This window comes from Odontesthes bonariensis, chromosome 19 (assembly GCF_027942865.1).
Source record: "Odontesthes bonariensis isolate fOdoBon6 chromosome 19, fOdoBon6.hap1, whole genome shotgun sequence".
Taxonomy (NCBI): Eukaryota; Metazoa; Chordata; class Actinopteri; order Atheriniformes; family Atherinopsidae; genus Odontesthes; species Odontesthes bonariensis.
In genome coordinates, this window is record NC_134524.1 from 10,885,965 (window position 1) to 10,904,107 (window position 18,143).

Consider the following 18,143-nt stretch of genomic DNA (forward strand, 5'->3'; position numbering starts at 1 on the left):
TAACTTACACTTCAAGTTTAACAGACATTTCAATTCAAGGCAAATTAAAAGTGAAGCTGAATATCAATTCAGTACTTTTATTTTTCAACCTGTATAGAAATAGAAGTGTGCAGAACCCCGGGAAACGAAACAACTGCAAAACATTACATTAAAAAGAATGCAGCAAACAAATAAAACATGCAAATGGTTTTTTTTTTTTTAACATGCAAACATCAGAGTACATTTCCATGAATTATAGCCTCAGAATGTTTTTCCTATGATCATAAAACAGCAACTTTGTGCAGTTTCTTTCTCTCTTCAGCAGTTGACCAAAGGCTAACGCAGAACATTGCCATGTTAAATGAAGGTTCAACAACACAGTTCTGAGACTTTTTGCATCCTTTGTACTTTCATTCTTAGAGTTTCCAAAACACCTCTTTCCCCAGCAGGTTGGTGAAAAACTCCTTCAACTGCAACAAAACACAAAAGGTTCACTTTGAAACCAGACGTTCTTCTGGAAAACAACTACAACACGTTCGGCCCGCTTTGGCGGGAGTCCAAACTGGATCCACCAGTCTGTGTGTCGGCTGGCCTACCTGTTCATTTACATATGTCCTTGCGTTTGTGGGATCACAGGCGTCAGCGTCCGCTGTAGAGCACATCATGGAAAGACTGATTTCCATTGGGACTGAAGCTGTGGAACAAACAGATTCTGTGAGATATGTAAACAAGAGGCTAAAAGAGACTCATTCAGAGGTAACATTTGTAGAGGAATAAACACAGTCCATGTGCTGTGAGCAAAATAGCATGTTCTGAGCTTGCTTTGTCACCAGTAAGCTTTTCTTGTGTGTCACACGTTAAGTTAAACAGCATGAAGCTGGTGAAGATATTTATGAAGTGTGTAAAGCTGTCACCATAGTAAGTTTGCTTGAACTCTTTTTGTTCCCGACATAAATCTCTAAACGTTATTTCATAGTTTTGAGTCGTTAGATCTACGATGTATCAATATAGAAATATTGGACTTTCAGGTTTGTGGCTTATAAAGCGTTTAAAGATTTGCACCAATTATGACGGTTTTTAGGTCTGACGTTCTCACCTGTAGAATTGTAGTATTTTGCTGGTGTACTATTCCTTCCTCCTGCCATTGTTTGCACTTCAAATTGATAGCTGCTTCCCGACATCAAATTATCAAACTTAACGCTGGTTTTATCAACGACTTCCTCAGACTTCAGGTTCCAAAAACTAGAGGATATTTTGACTGAGTAGGTAGCTTTTGTTACTTTAAGAGGGTGATCCCACTCCAAGGTGATGGAGTTTGTTTCGGAGGAGGCTCTGAGGTTGTTAGGAGGAGATGGCACTAAAATCATAGAAGCAAGACACAAATAGACAAGGTAAATGCCTTATTATCAGATTATTTGAATTCCAAAGATTAAATGTAATGTAATCATTTCTGATCATAATCAATTAAAATACTGTTTTTTTCCCAACTAATTATATACAATTCATCCATCCATCCATTTTCTATTGCCGTTTAATCCTGGAGCCTATCCCAGCTGTCATTGGACGAGAGGAAGCCGGAGTACCCGGAGAGAACCCACGCATACACAGGGACTAATCATACACTAATATAAGATAAATCTATAACGCTATTATACATGTAAAATCTGGTCTCTGTGTACTGGATTTATACTGCCCAGATGTGCTTTTACTAATATAAAAGCAACTCACGGGTAAACTTGGATTCGCTCACTCCCGGGCTTTTTAAATTTCCGTTGAAAGTAAACACAACCACAGTGTACTCGGACCCAGAAGTCAGTTCATGAAACGTCTGCTTAGTTTCTGTTAGGTTTTCTGTTTTTAAAAGTGTTTGATCCAGCCAAAGCTCGACCCGGTACTGAAAATTATCCCCCGCGGGAGGATTCCAGGTGGCAGTGAGGGAGTCGTTTCTTGTCTGCACAGTCAGGTTTGAAATCGGTCCAGGAGCTGTGAAGGAGTGAAAAAAGTCCGATTAGTGACATTAAACATTGCGCGACAAAGCTTTCTGTAAATCAGTTAGCGTTACCGGTACTGCCGACGATGGTCACGTTGTCCCCCTCCAGGGTGTGGTTGGCCAGTGCCGTCACGAAAAGATTGATCTTGCTGCCGCTCGGCAGCCCCGGTACGAGCTTTTCAAACTCATCTTTGTTCACCTTTCCTTTAAACAATTCCCTGTTAAGAAGAGAGACCGTTAACCACGGCACTAAAACTGCTGCGGCTACAAATGTTGGATGTCAACGACGCCATCCGTGGATCCGTGCCAACACGAGAACAATGATGAAAATATGATCTTTGCAGGTTAAGCACAAATACATACGTATTACTGCTGTTCAAAGCCATCACTATGAAGCCTGTGAAGTCTCCCTCAGGCTTTTTCCAGATCAGGTGCAGTGAGTCATTGGTAGAACTAAATACTGTCAGATTGGACACTTTGCCAGGCTCTGAAAGTGGGGAAACAAGCAGGGAAACAGACAAAGCATCACTGTGTGTTTACTGGTAACAACTCAAAGTGAAACTGGGTCAGCTGCCGCTCTTTGCCGATTTGAATTTTAGATCCTGTAAGCGTAAAGATCTGAAGACTCGCTCACTCGTGTTGATTAAAGTGTACTTCCTGTTCAGCTTCTGCACTAAAAAAACTGATTAAACTGTTGAATGAAAGAGGAGGAGGAGTGCATTATGTAGGACAACACGGTGACTCAGCAGTTTCGTCCTTCTCTGTGTAAAGTGTTGTGCGATGTAAACTCACTGGTACACGCTGCGATGCTCGATGCTTCGCTCCAGTTGGACTTCTGCTGGACTCCAGTGACGATGCTGAAGGTGTAGCAGCCCCCAGGTGTCAAATGTTCAACCTTTATGCCCTCTGTCTTTACATCCTTCTGATGATCCGGGTATTCAACGCGGTAGAAATCCCAGTTTCCATTTGGTTTCTCCCAGCCCAGGGACACCGTAGTTTCAGTCACTTCGATGACTTTAAGATCTTTGACTTTGTCAGGCACTGAAAAGAGGAGATGTGGTTTTATCTGTCTGTGGAGCAGCATCACACATTGTACAACACATCACATAAAGGGAAATGACTGATCAATCAGAACATGTTGGAAAACTGCGCAGAACCCTGCAAACAGGATTAAGAGTTCACACATTAAAGCTGGGAGGGATGAAACGATGGGGACAGTAAAGGCGAGGATGGAACATAAACTATCAGGGATCTTCATCCAAGGCGTTCACCACCTGTGCGACAGAAGGATACCAACTCCTAAAACTTTACCGGAAAACAAAGTGAGAATTTCACTGGTTCATGAGAGGAACATAAAGCTTGGAATATGCATCATAGTCAAGTAGGTGCGTTTATATGGACAAGTTTCGTTTAAAGAGATTACATTACTGTAACTTTAAAGAGATTTAAAGAGATTACATTACTGTAACTTTTTATGATTACACTTCCCTGGTGGTACCGCATGTCTTGATGTGTTTATCGTATCTTGTTTGTTCGTTTTTGCACTGCAGGCGGTTGTTGCGGGCAGAATTGGGCAGCTTCTCTCGCACGATGTCCAGATTCTAAAGCCTTCTACCAAGTTTAAAAGAAGTGCAAATGAATCTGAATATAAACAGACCTGCGACGTGCCAAAGTCTCCTCTGCAGGGATAGTTTCACAAGGCTGTAAAATGACTCATTACTAATACAGAAACTGCTGTTCATCCCATGGCCACTTCAGGCTGGTTGTAAAAGTGAGTCAACTCCCAACAGTCCACCACGTCACTGCGGAAAACAAACACTTATCTGTCCCCTCATTAAAACAGCGTCAGAGGCGAATTCTTATATAATTCATCCGTTTGCTTTTCTTTTTAATAGTATCAGGGCTTAAAGTTGTGCATAAAGAGCAGAGACTGAGCTGGACTGTGAACCTGACGGTCTTCAGCACAGTGTGATAACTCGCTTTGCTCCCACTGAACATACGCTGGTCACCAAGCTGAGAAAAAGCAAGACGGCAACTTGTGATGGACACAGAACACACAAACAGAAATGATGCATTAAGGTTTAAGATATTGTAAATCAAATCTCAACATGAATTATTGAACATTAAACTTCCAGCCTGCTTGAAATATCAGCTTTGGAAGTTTGTGAGCTGAAAGAAAGTCTTCAAATTACACGTAAATGAAGTCGTTAAACTACTCGAGTTTTCTTTGCGCTTTCTCCTCTAATGGGTTGGAACACAGCAGGTCTCTTTACCGGTGTAGAAAGTGGTTTTCTGCGGGTTGAGGTCTCTGCCACACTTCACAGGAAACACCTGGACTGAGTAGAGGGTGCCCGAGGTGAGGTTACCCAGATGAAAGGTCAAATCGGTCAGATTCTTCTTCAGGTCCCTGCCTTCGCCTTTGACCTCTATGCGGTAATGGCTGAGGCCATCAGGCCCACGCTGCCACTCCACATTGGCGCTCTTCAACGTTAACTCGGTCACATTGATCTGGCTGATGAAAGAATCTGTTTATAAAAAAAAATAAATTAAAAAAAAAAGGGGGGTTTGTAAATTCACTGAGAAGAAGAGTAACATGTGTTGAAGAAGCATTTTAAATGTTCAACTTGTAAGGTGCCTCAGATGTTCACTCCTGAACACAACAGAGTGGATTATTTCAGAGAATTCTCCTTTTATTATTATCAATTCTGACAAGAAATTTGTACCAATTTTTTCCCCTTTATTTGAAAAAAAAAAAAAAAAGTCTGATATTGGACTATTTAAAGGAATGCATGTGGTTTGTGGTTTGTTTACCTTCGTAACAAATAAAAGCAAGACGCTCCAAGCAGCTCCGTTCAACCCAAGGCCCGAAGCTGAGCATGGCCACACAGGAGTCTTCAATGTACTTTTCATTAGTCCCCAGGACAACCGGTGGCTTCATGGGTGACCGCTCGCATGCTGCTTCCACTGGCATCACTGGTGTAGTCACCAAGGGTGAATCCGTGGTTTCATTAAGATACCTATATGTTGTCATGTTCTCCAAGTATCTATTTGTTGTCATGTTCTCCAAGTAACTATTTGTTGTCATGTTCTCCAAGTAACTATTTGTTGTCATGTTCTCTGTGGTGGAGTCCCAGAATCGTCTGGGAGTCTGAGCTGTGGTCATCTTTGCTGGGCACGTGCATGAGCAGCTGCAGCACTCTATCTGTGGAAGAGGGGATTTAAACACAGGCCAACCAGGGTACCAGTTCTGGAAGGTGAGGGGATCGCCGTCGGCCCACCGGGTCCAGGACATACTGGTGGAGTTGCTTGTGGAGTTCGAGTTCTTCCGAAGACCGATCCAGTGGTCAGAGTTGAGCTTTTGGATGATGATCTGGATGTTTTGTGGAGTCAGAGTCACCAGGTCTTTGAAGCAGATCTGACCGGACATTAAAGACCACAGTCATGTCTTTCATAGTTGAGCCAAACAGCCAGAGTTGCAAATGATACAAGATGGATTTTGGACAACACGGGGAGCAGTTCTAATCATTTTTGTGATGGTGCCAAATTTAGTTTTCCAGTAGAATTTACTGACTCCTAATCTTGGTGTTAAATTAGCTCACACGAACAAATTGACGGGATCAATGCACATGCGTTTGGTGAGCTCACGACTCGTCAACATGAAATACTGGGTTGTCCCGAGGTTTAACACAGACTATTAAGATCTCTGCCGAATTAACTCTTTACGTGAGCTGTCAGTGTCGAACACTCAGGAGGATCATCGTCCAGGAAATCCTAACTTTGAACAAAACTAAGTGATGCTGCTAACTGTGGCACTTTTTAAAGTTTACAGCATCTCATATCACATTTAAGTCAGAAATATAGCTGTCTGAGGAGTTCATTTGATGGACTTGGTGTAGCATAAGTTGTGGAAGAGCAGCCAGATGCAGGATTTATATATAAAAAAGAAAACCCCAGCACAGCTGAAGGTAGAGGTCATTTTTCTAATTACTGGTGTACACAAAGTAAACATTTAATCTGATGGCTGCTTCTTACCTGGCAGTAGTTCCTGGCCTCATCCCAGGTGAGCTTTTCGGACATTGTGAAGTACTGTCGCTCTTTAGCCGTGTGCACCAGCACCACAGCTGAGGAGGAAAACCAGAGACAAGTCTTACTGTACAAGTTTAAAAATTGAAAAAAATTTAAAATCCTCGTTTAAAAAAAAATAAAGATGGCATATGTGACGTCATTACAGAGTGCCTTCAGCTCATCACTCTAATAATGCTCTGGCACTTTAAACTGCTTTTTGGGTTTTGTTGCTTTTCTCTTTTTAATGAAAAAAAAAAAATCCCAGAAATGACCTATAACAGCAATAACTCGCAACCTGTCCTTCTATAGGTTTCTGAAGATGCTGAGAATGGAACGACTCACCCAAAAATAAGGAGACGGCACACGGGAACAATAGTTTTCCCATGTTGATGACACGCCTGTGAGCAGCGTCTCACCGAAGTCAGGAGCTGTGTTGATGGGAAAAAAACAAGTGAACAGCGTAACCATAAATCCATCCAACTTCAAAACAGCAGGCTGAAATGGCTGCTGGCTTATTACTCACCCTGAGCTCAGATGCTTCCAAAGAAATGATCTACTGTCATACAATGCAGTCACACAACCCCCAAACCAAAGGTAACGAACCAATTTGAATAACGTCAAGGCTCCCTTCAGCTCCAGCATCCATACACGGTGGTTTTGCATCCATAGAACATACATGCAAATCACTTATTTTTGTTAACAGGACACAAGAACTCATTGAGACAGAATCCATTTATTTTGGATTGAAGCTTTATGTATAAAAAGAAAAAAAAACAAAAAACAGACAGTTAGTACAAAAACAAATCCATCAAATGCAAAAGAAAGTATAGAAACATAAACCTCTTATACAAAACTAAGTTCCCACATGAATATAAAAAGGTACAGAAAGAAAACAGAGAAATGCCTCGACATGTTGTGGCAGTGTAAAAAACAAGTGGTCAAATGGACAGTGATTGGTCACAAAAAAACCGAAGTGCTGATAAATAAATTTCACTGGAAACAAAAATCACAACCAAACATGTGCACAGTAATGAGTTCAGTCCAAATTTGATATTTTCATAGCATTCTTGAGACATTTTAGCATAAAATGTCTCAAGAATTGTTGCAAAGTTAGATTTTTTTTACTTTCAAATCCATTTAAATGCCAGGTTTTTGCTCTTCTTTTAATCTAAAACGTACACTGCGTTGTAAATAAAAAAAAACAAAACAACAGGGATAATTTTTTGGGGAGGTTCCTGCCAACCCCTTAAAAATAAAACATCAAATATCACAAACATATTCCTGAAAAAAACTAAAGCTACACTGATTCTACTGATCGATGACAAAGTTCTAGTTTATTTACAGCTTTGTGACGGGGAAAATATAACGTAATACCATACGGTGCTTCAGTTTGGCTTAACGTTGGTAGTTTTTACATCTTTGATTCAACGCTCAAACAGCAGACACAATCAACAGACACTAAGTCATAAAAATAGCCTGATGTGGTATTAAAGCCTGTGATTGTATGTGCTGCAGTGCAGTCAATACAGCATCATTAAAAGGGAGGTAAACACTTTTTCAAGTTTAACAATTTGGACTTTTTCCACATAAATGGCAGTGACTTGTTAGGTTTTTGTAGAATATATGAAAAAAAATAAACCTTTAAGTTGCATTTCCTGAATACCTAACAAACATGAACAGAAAAAAAAAAAAAAAAAAAAAGCCATCCCTGCTAATTTCAGCACCCTTACTGTAAAAGTAAACACCTCAAAGCCGCCCATGGAAGCAGATGGCAGCCGGTTTTGTGTTCAACTGCCCTACTTTTTGCATAATCCATTCCACAATGTTAGACATAAAGACAGTGATAAAAATACAGAAAACAGCCTGTGTTGTACAGTAATTGGATTGTTTTATGAGGAAGGAGGTGAACTGGAGTCCAACAGAAATTCGAAAGACGAAGGAGACGAGATGGCTTGATAAAAGAAAAGGTCTGCGTTCATGCTCAGTCGCTATCGCTCCTCTCTCCTCTCTGCAGCAGCCTCTTCCCGTTGGTCGGCACAGCTACTTCAGGCTTGACGGACGTCTTGGTTTTACGGCTTGGGAAAGAAAGTCGGATAAAAACGCATTTAGTCTAAAACAAGTTAACACACACACGTAAAGAGATCATAACAAAAACATGAAGTACTGAGGATTTATTTGTAGAAGCACAGAAACTTACAAAAAAAACCTGGACTGTGAGGGTCATAAGTTTCAGATCAAGGCGGAGAACCTTTCACTGTACTCGATTTCTAAAAATCCATTTCCCCCTCATCAACATTTTTCACGCCAAAAAAAAAATTTGTCTTTAGTTTGCACACCGGCTATCATGCTGGGATCTGCATGGACAACGTCTTCTTTGTTCATATAACAAAAACATCCCCAAACTTCTCAGTCTGGTTGCAGAACTCTGGTCACCTACCAGTGAACTGGATTATGTGGAAGCAGACTGATAACCAACATGTATTTAATACAAACAGTACGAGTCAAATCTACTTATTCTAAGTTAATGAGTAACTGTGTCCAAACTTAAATGAGCAAAGGACACGTTTTCACAGTCGACCCGCCGGCTGCGGGTTGAACAAAAACACACAGCAACCTCTAGTGTCTCGTTAGAGGACAGCAACACAGATAACAGATTTACAACTTGCTGCTTCATCTGTACCGTTTCTTAAATGTCCCCCTCCACTCTCCGGGAGTCAGTTCATGGAATGCTTAAAGAAACGATCAATAAAGTCCCCACTAAGGACACCATACCCTTCCTTCTCCAAGAGCTCGAGGCCGTCGTTAAGTCTCTTAAACATCTCATAGCGTTCACGACCTCGTACCTGCAGCAGAAATCAAAGTTAAGCATGAAAGTCCTGCGACTGCGTCCAGTTGTGTGACAGCAGATGCATTTACTTACCTGCAGAAGAAACACGTCTCTGTCCTCCTCTTCTGCGCTCGAGGCAGACTTTGACTTTTTCACAGAAGAAGCTTCGGGCGCGGGGGTGCTCTCTAAGAAACAAAGGCAAAGTCAGCGATGGGGAAAAAAAGAAAACAAAGGCAAGCAGAAACCAACCCAGGAGGTAAAACTAGGATAAGCTCACTTCGTTTCTTGGTTTGCTTGGCGCCGTTCTGCATCTTGTTCTTATTTTCCTCTTCAGTTTTACGGTCTCTGCCCGGACACGCGCAGACACGGACTTCAAAGCACCTTCGGCCCAAAACCAGTCCCCTGGAGGAGCAAGTGGACAAGAGTGAGGGCGATTAGGATTTTTAGTTTAAACAAAACGTCACAAACACAAGCGATGACACGACTTTTTCCCCAATTTTCCACAGCCAAAGGCCACACCAGGACTGTTCATATCCGATTAAGAAATGAGAAACAACTCATCGACTTACTCTGGAGTTTCAAGGGTCAGGATGGTGAGGATAGGCCTGCGGTTCATGCCCCCCATGCAGGAGCTGTTGCACATGAAGCTCAGCAGGATGGTGGTCATCTCTGAGCCCAACTGAAACAGATGGAGGCATAATGGATTAAAGTCATTACCTTCATACGGCAAACTAAATTTAATTACCACTGTAGAAGAACGCCATGCGTTTCTAAGCAGTGGTGCCGTTATACGAGGATCCATGTTTTAAATCACACAAATACTGCACATTATGTACACAGGCTAGATTTCTATATTTTTATTTCTATTTTATTGAAGAATCTTGTTAGAATATTGTTGTTGCATGCTTATTTTATCTTTATCTTATATTATTATATATTTGGACATCCAGTGCGGGCAACAAAGAAAAAAATATTCATTGTCTGAGGGAAACATGTTTCTAACTGCACATATGACAATAAACCTTTGAATCCTTGAATCCTTTACGGATTTAAACGATAAAAGACAAACGCTTATATGCTTTAAAAAACAATTAGATGTAGAAAACAGGGCAAATTAACACGGTGATGTAAGACGCGGGCACATTAGGGGCAGCCATACCTGTGGAGCCTCATAAGGAACAGTCACACTCTGTCTCTTGGTGAAGGCATCCTCAAAATAATGAGCAAGCTGGCTGCCCTCCACCCTGATCAAATGGCTGCGATGCTCTGTGGCTGAAACACGGACAGAAGACACGTCAGAACTATTTCGCTTGCAGTTTGATGCCATTCACGAATATTTAAACCCTTTCAAGGCAATTCAGAAAGATTTCCTTACAGTCCTCGTTTTGGTGATGGGGACATCGTCTCACGACTTCGCCCACATGGTCAGTCTTTTTATAAACTGCTGTGGCCCTGACAAACGCACCCTGTGGAGGCTCCTTGGTGACCAGAATTTCTATCGGACTGGTCTTCGCAAGCTGGCAGTAGAGCTTATTCAGAAGCTTTGAATACTGAAAGAAAGCACAGGTAGAAAGACAAATGTTAGCATCAACTCACTTACAGCAATATAAAAAGGGATAAAAAAAAAAAAAGAAGCAACACTCACACACTATAATTACTTTGATCTAACAGTTTAACTACTGATCACTTCAAAGAATAAAACTAAATGTTAGGCAATATTGTATCAGCTTTCTTTGTTAAAAAAAAAAGAAAAAGAAAACACGTTTTTAACCCTCTGAGCTCTGAAGGAAGTCTGCTCAAGAACATGCCCCGTCATGTCAGAGCTGTGCTTTACAACCACTCTACACCTCTCCCAGAGACCAGAGCACCAGTCGCCGGAGGCGGGCGTTTCAGGGCAGACCACCCTAAGCTCAACCGAACTGGCCAACCACAGCGCACCGCTGGATGAGTCACCGTGGAATCATATACGCCATTGGCTCTTTGATGAAGTGACTTACTCTGAAGCTTTAAAATTTACCAAATCGTCACAATGAATGAGACGCTACATGAATGGAACCACAAGATGCGAAAGAACGGACATTTAATGCAATTTCAAGGTGAGATTTTCCATTATTTTATGGTAATTATTAAAGATCTTATACTTTACATTTTTTTGTATAACTGCAGGTATCAAAAACTTTCATTTTTATATTGGAGAACTTTAATTTTGTGTAGATAAGTTTGTAAATTAAAAACAATAGGCATCATCAGTTTCAACATTTTACAACAAAATTACAGATGGAACAGAATTATACTCAGAGACCCCTCAGCTATAAGCAGCTGTTGAAATCCCTTGTTTCAGATGAAGTGCTCAAGCGGCACGCTTCTGCTTCTTATCATAGTTAGTTACTGGATAATCTGCAGCCAGTCAGACTGAGGTTTTAGCTTTTGAGGCAAAGTATGTAAAACAGTTTGAACTATACAATTAATAACTAATAATCCTGGAGTAGTATGCAGAGTTCTTATCACATTGCTCAGAACAGACAAAGCACAACCTAGTAGAGAAACACTCCACTATCCTCTGTGTCACATTAACAAATCTTGTTTAGGAAACAGAAGACAACGACACAATTTTCATTCCATAACTTTACGGAGCAGGCGAAGAACAACTTACTGTGGATGTGACAGACTTGGCTGTGCCAGACTGCTGAAACCGGAGCTCAAATCCACAATCTCCCGGATAGTCTGTGGTAACAGGCACAGTGGAGGCAGAGGGGTTAAAGCCATCTTTGGTCCCCGACTCGCTGGGCAACTCGAAAAGATCCTCGTCGAACCTATTTAACTCCTGGTCCTTCAAGAAAACACAGAAGAGGGAAAAGTTTACCAGTATTATTACATAAACATAAGTTTAGACTGAAATAACCACTAGAAATTCTTAATACATTGCTGTAATTTAGTTTGAGAAAAGTTTCAGTTTAAGGCATGGACGTGCATATTTACCAGTAAGTACATATTTCCGTCTCCAACCCATGGTGCCGGATGCGGCTGATCGGACGTGGGGATGGAGGAGATGGAGGGAGTCACCCTGCAGAAAAAAACAACAGAGACCAATTGAAGAAACTTTTCTGTATGTTTTTAATTGTTATGTGGTATGAAACTTTACTTACACGCTCTCCCACAGCTCCCTAAAGGAATCCTGGCTCAGTGGCAGACTCTCAAATCTGTCCTCTTCCTTCATTTCGTTCAGAAAATCAGGAAGAGCCACGCTTTAGTGCTGTGGAGATAAACAGGAAGTGAGGACTTTTGTCGAGCAGATTACATCAAAAGTTCTATAGTTTCAAACAAGTTGTGCCAAACACATTTGAGATGCAATTTCACTACTTTCTTGTTATATTACCACAACTTCAAAGAACCCCAAACATGGTCTAAAGCTGAAATGTTTGTGTGCAAGCTTAACCTTACAACCAATGTAACAAGTGAAAACTTTACTTAAATAAAGTAACCAAATATCAGTCCCGCGTTTAAAACATGTGGTAAATTATTATTGACATTTACAAGTTAACTTTTACTGAATCATAAAAACTATGTTTACAAAAAAGGAATTTACTTTAAACTAAGTAGGCCTAAAGCCCTGTTCTGCTCAAATACCTGTTAAGATGCCATTTAAAATAAAAAGCGTATTACTATAATTTATATAACGTATTAAATTAAACTCCTCAGACAGCACAAAAGAGCACAACATAAACAACAACAAATCCACTTGCCAACGTTAGCTATCGTCCATTTTCTATCAAACCGGAGGCCCAAACATCATTGAATGAAACTAACGTCAGTTATTCGCCAAGTTGTTTATTAACTATATTACCATGAAGACATTTAGATTTTTTTGTCAAAGGGTTTCTACAGGCAAATAATCATCGACCACAACAAAGAGTCTTCAGCTGTTTTGTGTTTGCAAGCGGGCTCCGCGTTAGCTAAACAAGCTAATAACGTTGGCGATACGTTGAATCGGCTGACTCACCGCGGCTAGCTAAACTGCTGCAAAACTTTACTTGTTGTTAAAATAAGTTGCCAGCTTAAATGTTACTTTAACTTAACTTACGTGAATGGTCGAGCAGCTATGTTAAACGTCCCACTATGACAGTACAAGAGAGTGACTCACAAGTATTTGCAGATCAGCCGATTTGAAAGCGTCGAGGAAGCCAAAATATTTTGAGCTAAAGCTGAGCACGTTGTCGGGGATTCCCGAAGAGCCAAAGGGTGGAGGGGCGGGATAAATGTGCATGCGCCGTCCAATCATAAAGCGATAATCCGTCGTGACGCAATGCCGCGCAACACTGCTGCATTTAGAACTATGGGAAAAATGGTGATTATAAAACTTTTGGATTTAGTCAAAAGTTAACTGGGTTTTTTTTTGTCATTGGAATTTTGCAGCGTATCAAGCATATTTTAATGTTTCATCCCTTCGAGAACAGGTAACACGATTTTTCTTTTTTTTGTGTTTTGTTATACTTTTGACTGAATTACAACTATATTATGTGTTAATAGAGTTTACGCGATATAGTTCTCATGGTTTGAGTTTTTGGAATTAAAACATTTAAGTAGAAAGAAGGTTTCTTCAGTGACGACGGCTGTTGCAACAAATGTGAAACTGACTGGCGAAAATAATGCCGGTTTGACAATTATTCAGTTTGATGATGTACAAAACAACTTCTAAATGAGCACCTGAAAGCAACATATGGTGAGTCATGAAAAAAATAAAAAGATAAGTCAGCAGATAACAAAGTACCCCTGGAACTTAAACATATATCCAGTTTTATAATGACCAAATTATGCTTTAATTACAGAAATGCTTCTTGATTTTTTTTCTGAGCACTTATTGTATGTTAAAGTGTGCAGACTGTTTGAATAAAAACATTTCTAAATAAGACCTATAGCTTTTTTGTGCTTCTTGCGACACATTTGTTTTTATCATGTTGTAAGTTGAAAAGACCCACCAGCAGTATTTCCGGTAAAGCAGCAGTTGACCGGTTCATGACTGATGGGTGAAGCCACACTTCTTTCGCTATCCAGTTAGGTCAGAGGTCAGCTCTGAAAGGGGCCTTCAAGTGAGCAAGGTCAGCGTTTCACTCGAGGACTGTCGGGGTATGCATTCCTGGTCATGTTACTTTTTAAAGATTATACAATTTCTTTGATTAAAACCAGAGTTTGAGTTGAAATAGACTGATTTCCCACATCAGCCCTCTTAAATCTTTTCATAATCTATCCTAACAGGCTGGATGATGCCGCCTCTCTTTACTTCGCCTCTCCACTGATGAGACGACTTCTGCACCCTTGGAGCCCAGAACTGCAGAAAAACTCAGAAAAACTCTGCAGCTGTGTCATATGATTTGTGCAACAGAGCCGGTGTCTGTCCTCCAGAGTTACATCCAAACATTCATCTGTGCATGTTGGTTCTCGTCCATCACTTTGAGTGCATGGCAGTTCCTGGTGCTACTTCGGGCAACTGTGGCAGTATGACCTTTGAATGAATGCGCTGATGGAGTCAGTGAGCCGTCTCTGGACTTGTTCCAGAGGGTCACTGTACATAAATACAATAGTGCGGTTTAACAGACCATTATTTTATTCTTGTAGTGCTGCAGCATAACATCGACCTAATCCAATAGAATAGAAGAATAGAAAAACACTTTATTTATCCCCCAATTTGGGAAATTCAAAAAATGCAATGTGTAATGTGATATTTTCTCATTGTGTGTATGCCATTACTGTGGGAACAAGAAGCCACTCCCAGTGGCTGCCAAACTTAAGCTTCAGACTGGAAACTGTTGGACTCAGCATTGTTTCGGGGTTTTATTTGCTTTCTCAGAACCATTCAACCCTCTAATAAAAATATCCCATTACTAAAGAACTGAACATAAAAATTTGAGCTGATTTCCTTTATTCCTCTCTTCCCAGTGCAGGTAATTTAAGGAACAGATCCTATCTGAAGCATTAAATCAACATCTTCCCTCTTTCTTTGCAGTGCAACTTCAATGAAGAGTCTTGGAAATATGCTAATTTTCTTGCTGAAAGTTAAGATCAGTGTCGCTCTGTTAATATGAAGCTACTTGAGAGTTGGGTGGAGTCTAGTATCTGCAGAACGTGCCCATCACTTGGTTAGATTTAGTCGTTCCTTAAAGAACCATCCTCGTCATGTTTAAACTTTACAGTGTTCACTGATAACGAAGCGGATCATGGACGTCCAAAAAGAATCATCCATCTTAAATGACCTGAGGCACAGGAAGGTGGCAGAATTTCTCATTCTTGTTTTTATGAGACCACTGAACTCTGTTCACTGACACAATCATGTGGTTAATAAATAGATCACAGCTGTTGAAACTAATTTCCCGACACATTCTTATTCCCAACCTGTCACACGTGGACAGCTGGTCAAGAGCCGTTCGCATCAGTTCTCAGCTCACAGAGATCCCCTCTACTGTCACTTTCCAGTGCACAGATAGCTGCTCTGTAGCTTCACACTGCCAGTTCAGCTTCAGTAGAGGTGATGATGCACCGGCTGCAGAACTAGTAAAAGTCAGCAGAAAAACATCATTACACAGTGCTCACTTAAAACAAGGAGGTCAGAGGCGAGTAGAAGGATAATCACGTTTCTATTGTTTTTTCTGGTATCTATGTTGACCTCCTGCTTTCTCTTTTACTTCCTCCTAATGTACAAATGTACAGGTTTGCATGTTCCGCCCATGCATAAGTGGGTTCTTTCCTGGTCCCCCGGCTTCCTGCCACTATAAAGAAACATGCATATTAGGTGAATTGGTGATTCGAAATTATCGAAAAAAGTTTTGAGCGATGGTTGTTTGTCTCTGTGTGGCCCTGTGATGGCCCGGTGACCTATCCAGAGTGTACCCCGCCTCTTGCCAAATAGCGGCTGGGATAAGCTCTCCCACGACCCTGAATCGGATAAAGCGGGTATAGAAAATGGATGGATAGATGGATGGAATGCTTTGCTGGCTTTTTCCCATATTGCCAGCAAGATATTACTTTTGAAAACCAAACCCTGCACAACAAAAAGTGATGTTTCACAGGTACCATGTGTGTTCAACATCGACACAGCGGGCTCCTGAACCGCCGGTCTGTGATGAGCTTAGAATGACAGTGAATGGGTTTGCAATTTCCTTTTTACTGTACAGAGATTTCTCTGCAGTCTCTGAATGATCAACTATTTTCTGATGAAATCAATGTAGTTTGTTTCTTTTATGATAGTAAACATTATTCCTAAATTGTTGATTTTTTTGCTCACACAGTTCTTCACAGAGTGGGGAACACCCCTGTCATCTTTGATCCTGAATCTTCCTCTCTGGGATGCCTTTTTACTCATATATAAAAATCATATAAATAACAAATCAGTTATAAAGCAGTTGCCTGTTAATCTAATTACTCTAAACATAATTCTGTTGGCGGTTTTAGTTTGTTTGTTTTGTTTTGGATAGGAATAAATAAATAAATAAATCAATCAATAAATAAATATTGAAAATCTGAGTAATCTGATTGTTTGCTATATCATCAGTTTGGTGTAAGATTTAAAAGATTTTTAAAACACTAAAAAAAATTTCGGAAATGTTGTCGTCGTCAATAAAGATGAATGTTTAGATTCACTGTTCAACTCATATTTTGTAGTTAAATCTAACTTTGCCATCATGATAAAGGGATTTGATCATTAATAATAACAGAACATTTTTATACACATGATATACAGAACCAGCTAATGAATCATATTGATTCAGGCCTCTTCTGGTGTTTGTTTCTTCTGTCTTAGATCACATGATCTCACATTTTTTCCCAGGAGACAACTGGACTAATAGTGCAGATTGATGAGAATGTGTGACACATACAGTTCAACACCTGCCACTAATCACGCGACTCAGTGCGTTGTAGCATGATTTTGAACCGGCTGACCCCACCAACAACACACACCTTATATATAGGTTATGACAAGGAGGAAGGGTATTTACACATGCAGTTGCTTTGCATCACTAGGAGTCACATGGTGTACGTGTGTGTGTTTGTGGTGGAGTGGCTGTTTTTTTTGGTCAGATAAACAGTAAAACATACACTGACTGGCATCTTTACTGTAGAGACAACCCAGGTGATATTTTGTGCTGTAAAATAGTAGCTGAATGGGTGCTTTTTGTTAAAAATGAGGACTGCATAATCCCACTTGTGTGTGTTAGTGTATTTATATCATTTTCCAAGTCTGTACGTGTCTCCATCAGTGTTCTTGGCTCTCTCTGTATGAATGCATATGATATCTTCTGGACCATCTTGTCTTTCTCTTCTCGGTTGCACACACCGAGCCTCAAATGTTGGCGGGGGCTCTACGCCACTGCTCTGATGGTGTTAAGTTTCTCTGCATTTAGTCAAAGTCACACATGACTCTGCTTGGGGCCCTGGCTTTGGTTGAGTGGTGTCAGATTGTCATACTGTTTCGCAATGTGGGCAGCAAAAGGAAATAAGCAAAGGCGGCGAGCTCCAAAGAGAGAGTGGCGTGAGGTGGGGGTGTGCCTAAAGGGGTGGAGCTGAATTAATTTATTGAGTGATGTGGAGCAAGTATCTTTCCAGAGAACTCTTTGGCAGATCTCCCCACCCATGACTCACCCCACCCTCCCACAACACACCCCCTTAGACTCCTCAGATCCACCGGGTGTCCTGCTTCAAACTTTCCCTGACCACAACCACACAGCTAACTCAGGTGCCACAGCCCAAATTTAGGATCCACCTGTTGCCTGCTGGGGAGGTGGTGAAGCTTTGTTGTATGCAACAGAGAGTGAGTTGGGGGGTTGGTTATGGAATAGGGATGGGGTTGTTGGGGGGGGGTTGTTGGGGGGGGGGGGGGGGGGCTGCAGTGTATGACCTCGTTGGCATGTGATCTGAAATAGAAAGGGATTTAAGACTGTTGGGAAGACAGACAATGGCAACCAGCGTGGTGAAGACGAGCCCCTCTTTGCTGCAGATGAGAAATGTTGACTCATGGTGCTGGATTCTGACTCGAGTTCATTGATGCCAAACTCCTGTGGACCTCCATAACCTGTAATAGATTTGATATTTGTATGTAAAAAAAAATTCAAATCAAATGATTCAACTCTCAGTAGACCACAGATCATGCACCTTGTGAGGGAGACTTTCTTTCCTGCACCAGTTGGTAATTCTCAGGTTAGTGGTCATTATGTAACAGTGCTCATAAACGTGGGCCCCCAAATTGGGCACTGTTCAGATCTGTGGAACATGAGCTCTTGAGATTGATCAATG

The 18,143-nt window shown here is 40.9% G+C and overlaps 2 protein-coding genes across 3 annotated transcripts; both read right to left on the reverse strand.

Moving 5' to 3' along the window:
- Nucleotides 1–61: 61 nt before the first annotated feature.
- LOC142369482 (receptor-type tyrosine-protein phosphatase H) lies at nucleotides 62–6,683 on the reverse strand. Its single transcript, XM_075451831.1, has 12 exons — nucleotides 6,558–6,683; nucleotides 6,377–6,462; nucleotides 6,002–6,090; nucleotides 4,781–5,384; nucleotides 4,243–4,494; nucleotides 2,762–3,010; nucleotides 2,333–2,456; nucleotides 2,042–2,187; nucleotides 1,708–1,962; nucleotides 1,076–1,336; nucleotides 576–673; nucleotides 62–449 (listed from the first exon to the last, which is right to left on the reverse strand). The coding sequence occupies exons 2-12, from the start codon at nucleotides 6,417–6,419 to the stop codon at nucleotides 396–398; spliced, it is 2,175 nt and encodes a 724-aa protein (XP_075307946.1). The 5' UTR covers nucleotides 6,420–6,462; nucleotides 6,558–6,683; the 3' UTR covers nucleotides 62–395.
- An 83-nt stretch (nucleotides 6,684–6,766) lies between these two features.
- tp53 (tumor protein p53) lies at nucleotides 6,767–13,112 on the reverse strand. 2 transcript variants are annotated; one of them, XM_075451832.1, is made up of 11 exons: nucleotides 13,003–13,112; nucleotides 12,008–12,114; nucleotides 11,841–11,925; nucleotides 11,515–11,691; nucleotides 10,237–10,411; nucleotides 10,021–10,133; nucleotides 9,431–9,540; nucleotides 9,139–9,263; nucleotides 8,955–9,046; nucleotides 8,807–8,877; nucleotides 6,767–8,109 (listed from the first exon to the last, which is right to left on the reverse strand). In XM_075451832.1, the coding sequence occupies exons 2-11, from the start codon at nucleotides 12,076–12,078 to the stop codon at nucleotides 8,016–8,018; spliced, it is 1,113 nt and encodes a 370-aa protein (XP_075307947.1). In that variant the 5' UTR covers nucleotides 12,079–12,114; nucleotides 13,003–13,112; the 3' UTR covers nucleotides 6,767–8,015. The 2 variants fall into 2 exon arrangements, with proteins under 2 accessions (XP_075307947.1, XP_075307948.1); XM_075451833.1 differs by having other exon boundaries at nucleotides 12,943–13,062.
- Nucleotides 13,113–18,143: the final 5,031 nt, after the last annotated feature.

Bases quoted from the DNA above. Each gene is read 5' to 3' on its own strand.
- LOC142369482 (XM_075451831.1), bottom strand. From the start codon at position 6,419: ATGGGAAAACTATTGTTCCCGTGTGCCGTCTCCTTATTTTTGG. The intron at 1,963-2,041 runs GTAACGCTAACT...ACTCCTTCACAG, and splicing joins GACCATCGTCGGCAGTACCG to CTCCTGGACCGATTTCAAAC. The intron at 1,337-1,707 runs GTGAGTTGCTTT...CTATGATTTTAG, and splicing joins GAGCGAATCCAAGTTTACCC to TGCCATCTCCTCCTAACAAC.
- tp53 (XM_075451832.1), bottom strand. From the start codon at position 12,078: ATGAAGGAAGAGGACAGATTTGAGAGTCTGCCACTGAGCCAGGATTCC. The intron at 10,412-11,514 runs GTAAGTTGTTCT...GCTTTCTTTCAG, and splicing joins CCAAGTCTGTCACATCCACA to TATTCAAAGCTTCTGAATAA. The intron at 9,264-9,430 runs GTAAGTCGATGA...TTGCTCCTCCAG, and splicing joins CTGACCCTTGAAACTCCAGA to GGGACTGGTTTTGGGCCGAA.